Raw genomic sequence first — 18,706 nt, 5'->3', positions numbered from 1 at the left:
AGGATAGTTTTTTGTTACTTGCTGATTTATTTTAGGATTGTTATTAATACAGCAGTAAATAGTTTACTGTCCTAAATATTTATGCTGATTAATGTACTTCTTACTATAATGATGATGATGATGTCCTCCTAGCCGATTATCGGCTACGGCGGCTGTTCTCATGTAAGGAGATTAGCCAACTACGCAGGACATATTATAGTGCACAAGCATTTGCGCAGACACAGGTGCACTCACTATTCCTTAGCTCTCATAGCCCGATGGGACGGTAATCCGACACGACCGGAGAGAGATCAGGCGCAGGACCGACATTTACGTGCTCTCCGATGCACGGGTGTATCAATCACCAGCTTCCAGGCTCCGGGCTGCTCCGTGAAAGTCTTCTAAAACCCACAAAGCGATTTCAGCCCGACTCGGGAATCGAACCCGAGACCTCGAGCTCAGCAGCCGCGCTTGCGACCACTAGACCAACGAGGCAGTTATAATATTATAAATACAGAGGCTTACTATAATATTATAAATGCGAAAGTAACTCTGTCTGTATGTAGCGTGTCAATGCGAAAACCACTGAACCGATTTAAATGTTATACTCTAGCTAGAGCCTAATACAGGCAGCAGGGTACTATTTATTTATATCTGGATACAACCATGAAATAAAATGTGCCTTTGTACTACTTGTTCAATTTTTCTTCTTGTCTGTGTTGTGTGTAACTGTGTACATACTACATGTGTATTATGTACTGTGTATTATATAAGCCCGTCGGGACGAAAGAAAAACCGCGTCGAATAGCCAGTATTGAATATTACGACTTACTTGTGATCCTGCACATGCATCCTGATGAGCTGGGTGAAGGCCTCAGTCACGAAGTCAAGCGTCTCTCGTCTTATCCGCAACGCCTCTGCATAGTTAGCCACCTATTTAAATATAAAAAAACATTACAATACACAATAATAATAAAACATTTAACATTTGTTCCACTAACTCGAATTAAAGGATAAAGCAAGGGCTCATCAAAAACGTTGCCAAATAAACTCACCTTAATCCTAGCCTTAGACTTGTCGACCATCTGAGCCAACAAGAAGAAGGCGTGGTCTACATTCACATTATCATGACTGGAAGTCTCCACTATAGGAATGCTGCCTTTGAACTCCTTGCGTTGCACCAGTCTCTCGGCTTCGCGAACGCCTTGCTCACAAGCCTCGTCGTTCTTCGAAGTCACTAAGACCACTGGTTTCTTTAGCTTCAGAATGTTTTGAAGGATTGCTGCTAATACTTCGTTCTGAGAAAGAAAACTTCTGGTTATTTATATCTGTGATAAAAAATGTTGTGGTTTTGCGTGCAGAGTTGCTACGTGATTTTGATATTATATTCTACATTCAATCATTTACAGGTCATCGTTTGAAGTGCTCAATCAAAAGATTGGCAGCATTATTAAATTAAATATTTATAGAAACGCATGTGAAACAAACAAATTAACATTAAAGTACATATTTTGTCTTTATAAATCAACAATTTCACTATTATCAGAGTAATCAGTAAAGTTTACTCTATGTACTGTAACAATCACCCCAAAAATTACAAGTCTATCTATCCTCTAAGACAAGTTTATCTATCTACCCCCCTATTAGAAACTCATAACTACATGACATCCCCAATCTTGACACCCACCTGCTTCTCCCAAGTCCGTCCCGGCACGAGACTGACATCATAGACACACAGGAAGCCGTCCACAGACAACTTGCCATCCGGCATCAGCCGCTGATCATACTCCTTCTCTATGCCCAGCTGATTCTTGCACACGTACATCAGCTTCTCAGCCGACTGGAGCTTGGTGGCCACACATCTTTTTACGTAAGCTTCGGTTTTACCCACTGGAAGGAAGAGGAGTAATGGTTTGAGTATTTGGAATGTCTTCACTAACTTAGCGATCGATGCTTATATTAAAAAGCTGAAGAGTTTGGTTTGTTTGAACACCATCATTTTTAGAAGTATTGAACCGATTTGACGAAATGTTTTAGTGTTAGATAGCCCATTTATAGAATGAAGACTAAAAGACAACTTTTTATATGAACGCGCAGAATAGGCCGCATAAAACTCATAGCCACCCCAAGATCATAGCTTGGCTGGGTTACAGTTTATTTATTAAATAACCATTCCAATTAAACAATAAAAAAAATGAAGCAACAGCGCACATAAAATGTGTAGCTATTTTAATTGAGGATTTAAATTCATTATTTTGTCTATCCTTAGGCATTATTTTCATATTGAGACAATTAATGGGCAATATCTATTTTGCGTACCCGAAACATATGTGTTGAGGTAAAGACCTGATAATAATACAAACCTTTAAACGGCTGGAAGCAGGCATCGTCCACGAACTCCGTCTGCTCGACAATCTCGAACCTGTACTCCTGTTCGTCATTCTCCTTCTGTACGCTGCCCCAGTACAGGAAGTGGTCGTTGTTCACCACGCGCCCGCTGAAGTCAGACTGAGGACAAAATAATTGTGATGAGTATTGTAAGGAACTTCATCATCATATCACTGCTGAATGTAGTCCCATCCGAACATATGTATCATACATCATCATCAACATATGAACACATCATATGATGTGAACATATGCAAAATACATAAATATGCACTATAAATAGCAAAATATGCGTTACCAAAATACCACTTATTGATATACTAGTCACTGCTTGTGTGTGTTTGTATGCATGTTTTTGGAAAATAAATTATTCTATTCTATTATATGCCTGGCTGCGTAATCGCTTAAAATCATATGAGTAAACGTTCTACGCCTAAACAGTCAATACACTATTCAATTAGGTCTTTAATGAATACTGTATTGACAATATTCAATCAGGTTTTTGGCTAATAATATTAAGCTGTAGAACGTTGACATTTAAAAGGGTTATTTGGTGGCATTGGCCAGCCTTATACCCTCTGTTGTCATCAGCGCGTAGGTTGCAAGTCTAATAATTATGCTCACCCCGAAATGTAAAGTTTTAAACATACATCTTTTGTCAAATCAGGTTTGACATGTTTTCAGCACAGCATGTTTTCAGACGATTGCTGACACTTTTTATGTAGTTAACAAAGAATCAGCAATAGATCTAAAGAAGCTTTATGTTTAATGGAGCTTTGAGCAACTGACGAGTTAATTTAACAAATTCCCAACCAATTGTAAATAACCCTATAAAACTTATTGGTAGTGTAACCTTTACACTGTAATATGTACTCCGTCGTGGTCTAATGCACCCCCAGCCTAACAAAGTTAAGGTTGAGAACGCCAGCGTTTAAAACGTTTATGGTACAAAGGCGCGACGCTACGTTTTACTTTTTTATACAAAGTTCTATTTTTAATCTACCTTTTTTTTAATTTTCCATGCGACCGAGTACGTGCATCGAAGTGTCCAGTTTCTACTCGGGGTCGAAGTAACCCCAAGTAGGTGTCCGACAAAATATTTTAAAAGGGCAATGATATTTGTTTAGATACCTTGTGCACATAGATTTGTTGGATATAGGACCACGTTTTAACCGACTAAAAAAGGAGGTTATAAGTTTCACCGGTACGTATGAGTGTGTTGCGAGATTATCTCACGTTCGGCAGAAGCGATTATGATGCGATTTACAGCATAGTTTTTGGATCAACCTTTTAAATTGCATGCATTTCATTTTAAACGTAACTATGCGTGTATGCTTGACTGATTCCAATAACAGTCAAGTTTTTATTCAGTAATTCTTTCAGGAACATTAACTTTTTCAATTACTCATTTAAACTGATTCGATTTTCATAACATGCACACATATTATGAGTACCACTGGAAACTGTTATTTACCTGTAAATAATAATTGCATTTCTAACTAAGCATTGGTAGTGTAGTTATTAGTGATATATTTACCTGGCTCAGTACACAGATGTGATCGACATTATAATCATCGGCGTGTGTGCGTACAAATCTGTTACATAAACAGGACTTGCCGACGCCAAGCTGCCCTTTCTCCTTCTCGGTACCTGGGGAAGAATGGAGAACCATTAATTTTGAATATCAACCACTCACTTCATCAGTATTATTAAACTAGCTTCCGATGATATAATGCTATATATTACTGGCAAGTTTCATCAAATTCTAACCAGAAGTTTTAGCAACATAACGTAATAACATTCAGGCATAACCCACCTACTGCTTAAATACGTCCCTTACAAACTTGCACATTTATGATAGGAGTTAGATCGATTCAAGGGTTACGGATCATTAACCACCGAATGTGTTTTAAGAAAGTTTTAAAACATTTTATACCAAAGACATCGCTTGCACCTTTGAAAGCGAAAGTGCAAGATTTTTAATGTAATTATTATACTGACCCCATTTAATGTCAGTTATTTCGCAAGCTGTGACATTTAGCGTATTTTACCACGGATATTAATGCTAATAAATTATTGTCGTGAGTCAATTAACCTACAAAAACATGATCGTCACCCGGTGACCTTATTTTACGTGTTTCTTGAGACAGTGATAAAAACAAAGGCATGGCGAATACCAGGGCATTCGTCTCATCAAGGAAACTGCTGGTGCTATTCTAATATCTTTCATCAGAAGCTAGTGTTAGTAATATCGAAGGCAATAGAGTTAATTTATAGTCTCACTAGATGTTATCAACGGTCCCAGGAGAAAATCTTCCCGTCCCGCAGCTGGATAAAAAGTAGCTTCACTCAACTTTTCGACTACATGTGTGACCAATTTCCAGTTCTTTTAGCATCAAAGCCAGACATACTTACGCGTTTATGATATTAGTAAGGAATTATGAGCAAAACCTCTTCTCACGCAAAGAAGCTATAAGCATTACCACGCATGCTCAAGACAGATTGCGGAGTTCGCGGTTCATTTGTTTACAATTCCAGGTTTCTCGTACTGTTTTCGCATGTAGTTTGCTAGTCAATTGCCAAATACATAATCGTAAATAGTGAACCCCATGGAATACAAGTTTTTGAGCAACAAGCGCGTTCGAATTACCTAAGTATACTTATGTTTGGCGACCAAATTATTGAGATGTGCTTTAAGGGTTTCAAATAGACTACATAATTGAAACCGCTTATTTTCTCAGATAGGACAAGTTTAATAAGTTAAAGCTATTTAAAACCTATCTGCTCTTCAGCTTAATTTAAACTTTTTGTATCGTATCAACTTGTCTAAAAGCGAACCCAGTGGAGATGATAGTGACAAGTGATCATAATCATCATCAATGAAGGAGAGAAGTCGCGTCGCCGTCGTATAAACATGGATAACAATAACTAAGTCATTGCAGATGTTTTATGCTGCTCGCTACTCCGTGTTCCATATGGCTACTATTATTGTACCAACTGTCTCGTTGATCAATTGGTCACAAGCGCGACTGCTGTGGGAGAGGTCTAAGGTTTGATTTTTAGAACCTATCCACTTCGCTCTATCTACGACATCGTTCTCAGACACCTGGCACTCCTTCATGTCTTTCAACACCACGTCCCACCATCTAGTCTTGGGGCGGCCTCGTGATCTTCGACCGGCTACCTTTTAGCTATTTACTTATATTATGTACTAGCTTTTGCCCGAGACTTCGTTCGCGTGGAATAGTGACTTCCGGCAGATTTTTTGTTTGACCAATAAATGGCGGTATATTTGTAATAGGGTAGGGTAGGGCAGGTTTTATTCGGGTACAAGAAATAGTTCTCCGGACAGCGAGTGAAGCCGCTGGCGCAAGCTAGTCGAGACATAAACACATTGAATGAATGAATGAAACTTATACTTCGACTGTCCACATGACAAAAATTTTATCAACTTTCTCCCAACAAAACAAACGATGTACTTGACACCTACGCTAGATAACAGGAAGCTGGGTAGATAACAATGCAACAATAGACAAACTATTGACAATCACTTGCTCTAATACTCTGAATAGAGTTTTATTCAATCAGAATTGCCATTGGTTTCTAGGCCGTAAACTTGGGAACGCTCAGTGTTTCGTTGGAATGGTCTTTATTTGTTTTTTGGGAAAGTTCTTCTGCGTGTAAGTATTTTTAAGCCGGGTTCGTTTATTTACAAGAGACAGAAGGAATGAGGAAATGAGGCCGAGAGAGCTCTCCTTTTTCAGATTTATTACGATTTTTATAGTTATCGGCACGAATCTTGAGCTCTGACCTACATCTGCGCAGAAGTGATTGAATCCCGGACTTTTGAAGGGTTCTCTTGGAAACGCGATACAACCGTACGCGACGCGGGCGAAGCCGCGGGCGGAAACTAGTTACTTATAAGGCTTTGACTTTAGTGCTATTGAAACCAATTGAAATGCCAATTGAAATGAAAAATTGAAACCAAGCCCAAATATATGCTTGCAAACAAAGCTGACAAAAAGAACTTATCAAACCTCATTCTTAAACCATAAACAAACAAAAACATCTTACCATAGCCAAAAAAAACAAACCTTCATATTTCTTTTCTCAGTACGAAAACCTAGGATGAGTGCACTTAGCAAAACAAAAAGAGATAAGATACGGCAAGTATGCCATAATACCAGCTGATGTCATGGAGTATGTAATTAAGCATGTTAATCATCGGGCTATTACACATAGTGTGATGGAGTTGATGAGAACATAAACATTGCTGAATGATACATCTCGTTATTTCTTGTTAAAAAATAAGTCTCTATTTTGAACATTTTCAGTAATAATTTGTATATGTTACCCCAAAAACATACAAAGAAGGTGAAAGAAAATTTGATAAATATTAGTACAATCCAACATGACTTTTGCTGCTTACCAACAGGCATACCCAGTGCGGTAAGTGTGGGAAAATCTCCGCAGCTTGGGGAAGGCCTATAGTAGTTTTTTTTGCCCTGACAATGATTTTATGTCAATAAGACACGTTTCTTGTATTTGAACTAAACTCAAAATATTTATTCGCTTGTTAAGGTTTATTATGAATAGATTCATGATGTAGTTAGGTGAAGAAAAACAATATCATGTGAAAGCAGATCACACAGGAAATAACAATTCAGAGCATAATTACAATTCATATAAAAGATAAGATAAAATTATTTCCCATCAAGGTTTCTTCTTACTTTTTGTTTATGACACACATGGTAGTGTAAAATGCTGTATATGTCACTCAAATTAGCTATTTATAACTTTATCTACATTTAAATAGGAATTTAGAAAGATTTAGAATAGAAGCAATTACCAATAATCAACACTGTATGTTAAACGTAATTCTGTGTCTTTCATATTCTTTTTTAATCCTTATATTCATCAAAGATATTGATCAAAACTTATTTAGCTTACCACAAAATAGGAATAAATTCTATGAGCTGATGGCTAACTTGCCATATTGGAGTGGAGAAGAGGAAGAAGAACTGCAAATTATTCTGTTGGTGTATTAACTATATACTAATACTAGCAGTTTTACCGTGGTTTTACCCACGCCCCATGGTAACTACTGCCCGTATTGGGATAAAATATAGCCTATGTTGCTCGTGGATAATGTAGCTTTCTAATGGTGAAAGAATATTTAAAATCGGCCCAGTCGTTTTTGAGTTTATCCATTACATCCAAACAAACAAAGTTTTCCTCTTTATAATATTAGTATAGATTATAAAGCTGAATAGTTTGCTTGCTCTTATCTTAGATTCCCCATTTTTTGAAGAACGCTTCAGGCTTTTTATCAGGGTTCATGCAGAAATTCCCACTGTATGCAATTGGAACTACTGGCAGGATCTAGTATCCTTATAATCTCTTACCAAACCAAACACAATGGATTTGCATATTTCTTGTTTAGATCTATGCAAAGCCATTGTATGCAATAGTTTTCAGAAGAAAACAGCGCTTGAATTAACATAGGTTTCCAAAACCATATTCCTATTTGAATACCATTAAGTATGCATATCAACATGGTGTAAAGTCTGGTAGAGAATGAATTTCTATGTTATTGTACTTAGTAGATATAGACAAAATGAACATTTGAAGGTGTTCTTCAGACAAAGCTTATTTATAAAATACAACTAAGTAAGACAATAGGTATAATCATCAATTTCCAATAGTTACTTACAATCATTCTTTTAACATACAAAACAAAAGGTTTAATTTACATGATTGACACATCCTTACAAGTATCGGTTTTACAGCCCATTACAATAGACTTATAGAAGATTACACATTGAACATAATAAGGTTCTAATAGGAGGAACAATTGACTATGAAGGCACATTATATGTAGCTTGTAAGGGACATAAGCTACCCTTTAAGGTCACTGTTACACAAGTTTAAAATATTCTGAGTTCAATTAGAAATAACTCTGAATGATAAGGAGTAGTGTCTGATCATCAAAGGTTTTAAGGAGTTAAGAAGGAATAGTGAACAAAAATAATAAAGAATGTATAGGAATCTTCTTCTTACCAGAAAGTCCAACGACAGAAACGGTGACCAACTTTCCGCCGGTATTATCCGATTTCTTAGCCATTTTACTAGTTTATCACTCAATTGGTTCACAATATGATATTAAATTATAATTACTTGATACACACATCACAACACTAAGCAGACTGTTCGCTTATCAACACCAAACTAATTAATATGTACATCTAATGTTTTAATTCACTGAAATTAGAAATTTAATCTATCTCGTTAAATTATCGAGATAAAGCACAATATATTTTACGACCGATGAAAGATAATCTCAATATATATAGGATTTTGAGTGAAAATATAGGTAATGTGTGGGTTAAGAAGTTCGGACAACAGTAAATAGTCTACCAATTAGTGAGAAAGGAAGGGAAATGATCCAGAGGGCTCGCCAGATGTGCCAAGTCGGATCACACGCCCTATTCCACCCTTGTCTCCAAAACCCACCGATTACACTTCATTATACATTTTGAACGCAAAATAATGCTTAAACAATAAAGTATACTGTCCAATTAAGCCTAAAAAGTGATAATTTATCGTCCCTTCTATTCCCGTGCACTTTGACACATCAATTTTTATTAGCGAGCATATCGGCTGTATGAACGATAACTTATGAAATATTGTAAAATATAATTGCATACTCAGTTTACTTCACATGAACAATGAATTCTCCATTTTACAACTATATTTTGAGATTATTTTTCGTAAAAAACGCAGTAATTCTTGACACAACTCGCTTTGCTTTGTACTACAGTACTGCCAACGTAAAAAAATATTTTATCACCATAGAATATAGATTAGCCTTGAAATTGTTTTTTTTTTCTTAGCTCCTCTATTCCTCTCCTTAGCACAACACTACCAAAACCCTATCCTATTCCAGAGAACCTTATCAAGTTACCCATTCAGAGAGATTCAGCCAAGTGCAAGTCGGATTCGCGCACGAAGGGTTCCGTACTATTATTTATAAAACGGACAAAAAAATCACGTTTATTTAATTCTAGTTTGTAGTATTTGTTATTGTACCGGCAATAGAAATACATCATCTGTGAAAATTTCAGCTCTCTTTCTATCACGATTCCTGAGATACAGCCTGGTGACAGACGGACGGACGGACAGAGAAGCGAAAACAATAGGGTCCCGTTTTACCCTTTGGCTACGGAACCCTCAAACATCATAGGTTTTTGAAGAATATATAAGCACGTCTTTTTGTTATGGTTTGCATGCCGTTCCTCTTAAGGTCCGTTCACACAGACCGGAATCGGCTCCGATCGGCTGCGTGAGATGCAATCGGAGCCAAAAGTCTGTAAGACCGAGAAAATGTACGCGATCGGAGCCGGTCCGCTCCTCTTATTATTTCACACCAAGCGCCTTCGAACATTCTTAATGACAAGGTAACGGTGACAAGGCAGTCCACAAGGTAAAAAACAGAACGCCCAAACTGTAACTATGTATAGTTAAGTAACTGTATGCGTGAGCCTTTCTTTAGTAAGTAAGCAAATCAAAGACGGAAGAATGCACCTACAGTTTATAAATGCGCGAGCGAAGCGAACGTGATTTTTTTTGGTATTTTTTGGGAACTCGAAACAAAAATTACGTAAAATGTAGGTTAAACATAAGTACTTAAATAACTTTTTGATGGTCGGCAAATAGAACATATTTAGAGAGCACATAAGAGGAGTATATAAGAGAGTACATGAGAGAGTACATACGAGAGTACATACGAGAGTACATAAGAGAGTACATAAGAGAGTACATAAGAGTGTACATAAGAGAGTACATAAATAAATAAATAGATGAATATGAATGGAGGGGCGGGGGGGGTCCGAACCCCCTGACACTCACACCCCTTATATGTATACGTTCATGGAGAGTGGACTGAAATCAAAACATGGTGACTTTGACACAAGACAAAAAGGATTATTTTTCAGATTTCCCAAGAATTTTGGAATGAAGCTGGTTCGGCCAGTGGCGGCGTAGCGTCGGGTGGCACCCGGGGCGGACTACCAATTGAGCACGCCCGAAAAAAAAACGACAAAAAATCTCGGAGTCCGATTTTAGTCCGTGACACGAACTAAAATTGAAAATTAAAGTACTTAAAAATCGTGTAGAAATCATTAAATGGTGCTTTTAGCTAGGTTTAACATAAAGAAACTGGAGACAGATCACTGCACAGTTATAAAGCGCTAGCGAAGCGATCCCGTAATTTTTGAGTTTTGGGACATAAAAAAAAACAGTGTCATGTGAAATAGCCGCGAGCGCAATTTTTTTTAGTTTTGAAACAGTGAAGTACCAAAACGAGTAAAAAAAAATACTCAATGAAGTGAAAAAGTCGCGAGCGTAGCGAGCGCGAAATTTTTAAGTTTTTTGACACAAAAGTGTCCAAAAACGCGCGCGAAAGGAGATTGGGCAAGAATGTATGAAGTTTGGTCCAAATGTCCACCACGAACGAGACCTACATAATTAAATAGTCCACTTAATTTAGAGTAACTTTTACTAAAAAAGTAAAAAAAAAACAATGCCAAAAAAAAGTTATAGCCAAATATGTATTCTTAATTTTCGGTAGTTTTTGTATGTTGTAACTATTATTTTTATTTTATTCCACTTCCATTTCCGCACTTTATCTAAAACTAAGATGAGTAAGACACATTATGATGAGACAAAAAAATATATATGCCATAAACAGCCCATATTTTTTGCCCGATGGATGTACGAATCACTAACCAATTGAGACGTCAGAAGTGCTTGAATATACTCAGCGGTGCCTGAATCTAACATAGTTCGATGTAACTGGTGGTGTCTTCTCTCTAATAATGAACAATTCTATTTTGTCAGAAGTTACAGAAAGAACGAAAATCGAACATCACGAAAAGTAATTGAAAAAATGAAATTGAAAAAATCTATAAAATGTTTTATTTGATTTTGCTATAACTTTTTTCTGGCATTATATTTTTTTTTACTTCCATAACAAAAAATGTTCTATATTTAACGGGCTATCTAGCCATATAGGTCTCGTTCGTGGTGGACATTTGGACCGGAATCGCCCATTGTCCTTTTTGAGTCTTGGAACACAAAAATACTCAAACAAGTTTGAAAAAAACCAGTGGAAAGTCAAAAAGCTGCGAGCGCAGCAAGAGCGAATTTTTTTGAGTTTTGGTACACAAAAGTCCTCCACCTCCTAAATAGCTTAGAAATCGTTAGTTGGTTTTGCTTTACTTCTGTGCTTTAAGTTTTTGTTAGATTGAGGACACAAAGAGCGCAGATTAAATTGGAAATGATGAAAAAACTTTTGATTTTTTTTATAACTTTGAGGAATTCATTAAAGTAATCAGGTAAAAACAAAAATAAACAAGAAAGAGAGGGGTGACAGCCGGACTGGCACCCTCTCAGTGTCGCCTCGACGTCTTGCGCATACACTATTGTAGTTTTGTTTAAAATTTTAATAGCGTGCAGTGACTGGTAGTGAACCAAGGCTCTGCAGATTAGAATGGCACCCTCAGTGACTTGTCCCTTCTGCCAGTGCCATCCTGGTCGTGCAGATACCTATTTGCCGACCGAGATGGCACCCCCCAGACCTGGCACCCGGGGCGGACCGCCCCCTCCGCCCCCCCCTTACGCCGCTACTGGGTTCGGCTTTCCATTTAGCATTTGTTTTTTGAAGCCCCTTGCAATCGGGCGTCCAAAACAATCACTACCTACTTCCTTTATAGGTTTGATCAATGGAACATACTCAAATTTTAAGATAATGGATAATTTCTTAAATGTATCAAATGCAAATCGCAAATCATTATAAAAATATTCCTCAAATGTCTAAGTCGAGTGCAGTGCCGTCACGAAGTAAGAACGAATGGCTAAACGCACGTGGTTACTCCTTGAAATTTGCATTTGGGGTTGCTATAAACAAAAGACAAGTTGTGGCATATTTTCGTGTTGTAATACTGACTTTGACAGTACAATTACGAAAACACAAGCGCATAAATGTCTCCCCGCGATATTTTCGTAAGAAATGACTTCTACAAATGATGGAAAAGACGTGAAAAGTAATCAAACAAGTGGCCCAAAAGGCAAAACATATTACATTGAACTTTACAAGGTAAGTTTTATTCTTATATTCATCAAGATTAGCGTATATAATGCGACGCCGTTGTGCTGGTAGAGTTCACTGTGGCCGCCATATTTGTCTTCTATAAACTCTTGTTTTCTATATTTCGGTGATTTATTCGTTATTTCTCTCAAAAAGCTTCATTTATGTAAAGCATAATATATTAGAAACGATAAATACGCCGTAACAAGTTATTGAAATGATAAACTTCCAAAGATGCTGCAAGTGTATGCACAGTGAAAAATCATGGTAGATGAGTTCTTTTCCTTCAATAATATTGTATATTTACGTCTATTTATGTTTAAAAATATCACATTCAGCATGTAAGAATATCGTAGCCGCTTTATTTGATGTGATAGTGCTAATTGTTGTAAATGATGTAAATACATTGTGATCATCAGTAGTTAAATGATGACAGACAGCCATATCATAATATCGGAGAGTCACGTAGCTCCTGAATGTTTATTTTAGTAAAAAATATGACGATTCCATTTTCGCGTTGATTTTAATGAACGTGTGAAGTTATGCTCATCAGCTGTTTGCTTATACTAGCCGTGTACTTTGTCCATAGTCTAGGTTTAAGAATCAAAAATATTGCAACAGTGTAGAGTCGCAAAAATTGATCTTGATTATACAGTTGATTCAAGTTATATTCCAAGTATTAATATGCATGGTCATCGGTTAACATATAATAATGAGAATGTGTTTACGTACCAACACATTCAAGTCCATTGCCATAGTGTGAGTAACCTTTAAGTATAGTGCTATCCATTGTAAAGCTAATTAAGCTTGGACTTACTCTTGGGTGAAGCGAACCTTTCGGTTTCTCGGAATAAGTATAATTCTTATTCCAATTAGATTATCTGGCAATGCTCAATCCATTGCATTTCTGAAGTCAAAATCACATTACTGAAATATAGGTAGATTGTGGCACTGATTAATATTATTGTCATTCCACTAAACAAATAAACATTAATTAAAATTTAAGTTTATGGTGTTACAAGAAAAACTGTCATAACATCAACAAGATAGAATATACAGTTGTATGTTTATATAAATTGGCAAAACAAATGGTTGGTCTGAGTGCCAAATTCTTTATCACCTGTGTGATAACATTTTACTTAATGTTATTAGACTTGATAACTATGTGACTATGGTGATTCATAGTTTCAAGTTAAATAACAATGTTATGGTATTTTTATGGATGTAGGTATGGGAGGTATCTATATAAGATTTAGAAACACTACTGAATGAATTCGAATTCGAATGAATTGAATGAATTCGGAAAATTGACTGTTGAGTAGCTACATAATCCCAGAGTAACATAGGCCATTTTATCCGGTGCAGGCAGTATGTCCTACAGAACGCGGGTGAAACTGTGGGAGTACAAATAGTATGTAAATAAATAAATAATAATATATCACAAATAATGACTTATTTACTTAACTATTTATGTACAAAGTAAACACATGAAAGAAGGAGTTACTGCTTACTTCTAATTAAATCTCTTCCAGCAGACCCGCATTAGGAGAATACATAGATGTAGAGTCTCGTAGATGTAGAGTCTACACAGATGTGGAGTAGCATTCTACATCAAAGTACTACAGTAAAGTCTGTCTGCAATGTAGAATTAGAAGACTCTACATCTATGTACCTGTTGTATGTATTGTAGAATACATAGATGTAGAATCTTCTAATTCTACATTGTAGACAGACTTACGTTTGCATGTTTAGTTAGTAATGCTAATTCTAAATAATGTTCTGCACAGGTGTTACCTCCTGATTCACCAGATTTTATCTTGCTACTATTAAGTTATTCCAACATTGCCAAATGGGCCATTTATTATTTACAGCAAAGAAGTGATTGGCCAATAACAGTTGTAATAAATAAATAAATGAAAATATCTCAACTTTTTCTATAGGTACTACCAATTCACAATCTTCAATCATAGGTTTATAAATCAAATTATAATATTAGTAGGATAAATACTCTTTATTTAGGCTTATGTATTTTTTCTATGTACCTACAACATTATAATGAAATATATTTACGTTCTGCTGTCTCAGTTGGCTGCCCCTTTTCAAAACCTTACTCAAGGGAAAGGTAGGGTCAGTGACCTTAAGTTGAACTTCTTTAACTTTGTAGCTTCTGTGGACATACTTGATAGATACCCTCTGTTGTTTAAGTAATTTTACACAGTCAGAAATTTGTTATTTATGTAATTAGTGTTTAGTGTGATGAATAAATGAAATATGTGAATGAATTTCATAGTCACCAATGAAAGGGTATGCTAAAATTATACAGGATGCAAGATAAGAAAAATGAACACTTCAAATTAATTACTGAAAAGTGATACTATTGCATATTTAGTTAGTAGATACAGTGCTAATCAGAACGAAATAATAGATGCTCTGTAATCTGATATGTTAGCATAAAAAGTCTTTACTGAGAAACAGCTAATATGAAGGAATTAAGTTTAGTTAAGCAAAGACTCAATTAATTACAATCTGCTTCTATATAGTAATATTAACTTATTTATTCTAAATATAAGTTAACTGTTACTAATTAGTTTATGATAATATAAGAGATAAAGACAACATGAAAAATGACCTTGACTTGTTTTAGGTTAGAATAACAATGTGTGATTGTCTAATTTGGGGTTTAACTTGAATTATCCTTACACAAAAGTATGTATTTTGTATATTCATGTGATTCGTGGAATTAGGTATATTGTCTCTTTTAATTGGTAAATTCAGTTGTTACTGTTCCCCAATTTAGTTGAAGTCATCCATACATGATTTTTAGTCATGTTTTATGTTAACAATATAATTTATTTGGTTATCATACATGGTTGCTTTTAAAAGTATTTTACCATTGAACTTGTTGAAACATTACAGTAGTTGAGAAGCCATACATACTTGTTTTTTTTTTGTCAACTCACCAAAATTAGTCATGGTTTATTTTTATCCTGTTTGACTTCTTATGAGGGCAACCATACTGCATATTTTTTATTTGGATGCTAAACAAATGTTTGTATGATTTGTGTTAGCAAGAGAATGTTTTAGCATTAATCACTATGTATTTATTTCAAGTAAGTATTGATTTATGTACAGTCATTTAAGATTATTACTTAAACCTGAAAAATCGGAATCAGATTAGTTATTCTGGAGATGTAATCAAACTTAAATTGAGGTTCTGTACCTCTCTCTTTGGGCTCTTAGTAAAGATGTAATATTTCACTTTTAATAGTAGAAAAATATTATCTTACATGTGAGTATTTATGGCAGAATCAACTGTGTAAACAACAACTTGAATGGAATGATTGCTTGAGAGTAATCAAAACAAATAATCTATCACTTCAACAATTGATAAAACCACTCATATTGATCACTAATCAGTGATTATTTTCTATTGTTTCTGTTTTCTTATTTATGTACAAAATTGATATGTTTTTGTAAAAGTAATGAATGGTTTATTTAGATGTCTCTGAAAGTGTTGATTAGGTAGTATGGAAGTGACGGTAATTAGTCTGAAATTAGATATTGTATTATGCAATCAATACATATATTACCTACTAATATAGTAAAGCTGTTTGTGACATGCTCTTCTCAGGAACTGCTAGTCTGATTTGAAAAAAACTTTGAATTTTAGATTTTCGTTTCATAGCCTTTCGAAGCTATTCCTAAGCGTACTAATAACAAAGTTATATCTATATTCAATAGACAATTGTAAAGTAATCTATGACTTATGGTTACTTGGTATTTTGCAACATAGTTGCAGTACAGCAGGGAAGGTTTTGATTTGTATGAAAACTTGTAGACATTGCATGTCAAACAAAAGTTATTTGATGACAGATGTTTTTGGTTAACCAACATGTTATCTTTTTTCTAAGAACTTAATGTATTGAACACATACTTGGGTGATTTATTTACCCTTAGGAAGCATCATTGTTTTTATAGAGGTAAAATGAAGAAATCTAGCTAAACAAAACACTATCCTTATAGCCCAAATAATTAAACATAACTTTTATAAGTCTTACGGCCAGTTTCTTCATCAAAAGTAAAAGTTAAAGTATTCTATTCTATTTTTCTTTATGGCAAATTGTCGATGCCTATGTCGACGATTTGTCTAAAGTTAAAGTAACGGTCAAATTCGTTTTTTCAAGGCTAAAGTGACAGCAAAACGAATAGAAAAATTGAATTTGACAGTTACTTTTACTTTAGACATTACTTTGACTTTTACTTTGGCTTTAACTTTTGATGAAGAAACTGGCTGTTAGTTAAAGTATTTCTATCACAGCAATTTGTGACAGTCAGAGATGGTTGAGCTGCCTCTAAAATTAAATAGCTTTTCAGTATTTGACCATGAGGTTTTCAAGATTATGAATATTTCTACCTACTGTTACTAAGTAAATAACATTCAGTCAGTAACTTGAACCCAAGTTACCTGCAGTTTTCATTCTAATTGCTGTCTTATTGTATGTCTATTCAGAGTTTCTTGTTATGTATTACAGTGTGAATGACATTTTGTTTTATAAACTTGTTGGCGCATATTTGAGCAATAGGAATGTTTGTATTTCCTTAGTATTCTTTTGGGAACAGTGAACTTAAGTATTTGTGCCAGAGTAACTTTGATATGATGGTTTTTTATTTTACATAGATGCAGGTCAGTTCATTAGTCATATCAGTAGTTTAAGAAATCCCGTCTAGTTTATGGGATTTAGTATTTGAAACTAAATATTTTGTAATAAGTTACACACAAAATGATATTCAATGGAATTCCAATAAGTTTTTGTGGATGTTATGTATGACTGAACAGTAGTGTCTATTCTACTTAATGTTATCATTTGAAGCTTCCTGTCTATTAATGTATTGTTATCTTAAGAAATTTAATAATAGATGAACTTAATAGTTTAAGTACTTTGTTCATGTATTTATAAGTAGGTTTCATAAAATAAAAACTGGACTAATTCACAACTTTTTAGGTTAAGTAATTCTTGTGAGATCAATATCAAATATTGACTGTCATAATAATATTGACTCTATTTAACTGTGACAAGTTTTCCATATTAGATTACTCATACAGTAATCTACAAGTTATGATAGGCCATGTTTTACAATATTCTCATGTTTTATAAGAATATTAACTCTCCCATAGCAGAGATTTCTTAATAAATAAGTACCTTTATATCTGGTGCTTGATTCCATAATTTATATATTTTTTCTCTATTTTCCTTTTTGTATAAACTGCTAAATAAATAAATATTTTGTCTTCAGTCGCTCGAGGCGGGGCTGAGCGGCGACTGTGAGTTCCGCGAGCGCACACAACACCTGTGCGAGGCGTGGCGACGCATTCACAGTCTCTGCCAGCACTCGGCGCCCTCGACGCACCCGCATCTGCTGAGCTGGCTGCAGAGGCACACTGCTAGGCTCGTGCTGCAGGTGAGAGCTTTATTGCTAATATTTCATCACAAACAAGACCGTGTTATCAGTGGTCAGTAGCACAACTTATATAAGGTGAATACTAAAAGTGCATCCGTGTCTATATTTAACCGGCTGTTTTCTGAACTTTCAGCAGGGTTCAAAGTGGAAAGCTCCTCCTTAGCATCCTAAAGAACTATTTTCGCACACTATCTTGTATACCCCTGATAATCTTAATGAAACACATCTAACTATAATTTCTTCCAACAGACGGAATGGCAGTCCCCAAAAAGTAAAGAAGAACACAGTAGCCTTGAGGAAGCTATCAATGCCTTCATCAAGGAGTGCTCGGAGCACCCTGGCGGCAGCAGGGATGCGGGCCCGCCGCCCTGGGAGGTGCAGCTTGTGGCGCGGGGGGAATGGTTCAAGAAGATCTTGGAGAACCCCTGGGGACATCCAGTGCTTAGGGCACTGTTGGACCCCAGGGGGGAACCGCCTTCCGATCAGGAAGGTGAGCGAGCATGAATTAATCTTCTTATGTTGTACATTGATTGAATACACATCATCATCTACTTTTTCCCAACTATGTACTTGTCAACTTGCAGTCTAACCTGTAACAGTTGAGTACCAGTGTTTTTTAAAACAAATGCCTGTCTGACCGGGGCCTTTTTTATTACTAAAGATGTTGATGTTCTGCAATTGGGACCCACAATATTTACATCCCTTCCGAAACACTGTGGAACTTGTTTTTTA

At 35.7% G+C, this 18,706-nt stretch overlaps 2 protein-coding genes across 5 annotated transcripts in view; one reads left to right on the top strand and one right to left on the bottom strand.

The window, feature by feature from the left end:
- Positions 1 to 9,222, bottom strand: part of LOC110375039 (rho GTPase-activating protein 190) — a 34,539-nt gene extending 25,317 nt beyond the window's left edge. The window contains exons 1-7 of the mRNA XM_064041696.1: positions 9,075 to 9,222; positions 8,428 to 8,628; positions 3,905 to 4,017; positions 2,343 to 2,487; positions 1,667 to 1,869; positions 1,035 to 1,277; positions 812 to 912 (exon numbers count right to left, since the gene is read on the bottom strand). Of these exons, the coding sequence (XP_063897766.1) occupies positions 812 to 912; positions 1,035 to 1,277; positions 1,667 to 1,869; positions 2,343 to 2,487; positions 3,905 to 4,017; positions 8,428 to 8,491 (869 nt within the window). The 5' untranslated portion in view covers positions 8,492 to 8,628; positions 9,075 to 9,222. The remainder of the gene's footprint in view (positions 1 to 811; positions 913 to 1,034; positions 1,278 to 1,666; positions 1,870 to 2,342; positions 2,488 to 3,904; positions 4,018 to 8,427; positions 8,629 to 9,074) is intronic.
- A 3,151-nt stretch (positions 9,223 to 12,373) lies between these two features.
- LOC110375055 (uncharacterized) overlaps positions 12,374 to 18,706 on the top strand; it is a 34,771-nt gene continuing 28,438 nt past the window's right edge. For all 4 annotated transcript variants that reach the window (XM_049849736.2, XM_049849735.2, XM_049849734.2 and 1 more), the window contains exons 1-3: positions 12,374 to 12,523; positions 17,810 to 17,974; positions 18,224 to 18,464. In XM_049849736.2, coding sequence (XP_049705693.2) covers positions 12,437 to 12,523; positions 17,810 to 17,974; positions 18,224 to 18,464 — 493 coding nt within the window. In that variant the 5' untranslated portion in view covers positions 12,374 to 12,436. The remainder of the gene's footprint in view (positions 12,524 to 17,809; positions 17,975 to 18,223; positions 18,465 to 18,706) is intronic.

This window comes from Helicoverpa armigera, chromosome 26 (assembly GCF_030705265.1).
Source record: "Helicoverpa armigera isolate CAAS_96S chromosome 26, ASM3070526v1, whole genome shotgun sequence".
Classification (NCBI taxonomy): domain Eukaryota; kingdom Metazoa; phylum Arthropoda; class Insecta; order Lepidoptera; family Noctuidae; genus Helicoverpa; species Helicoverpa armigera.
The sequence above is the reverse complement of the archived record's forward strand: the minus strand, read 5'-3'. Positions and strand labels throughout refer to the sequence as shown.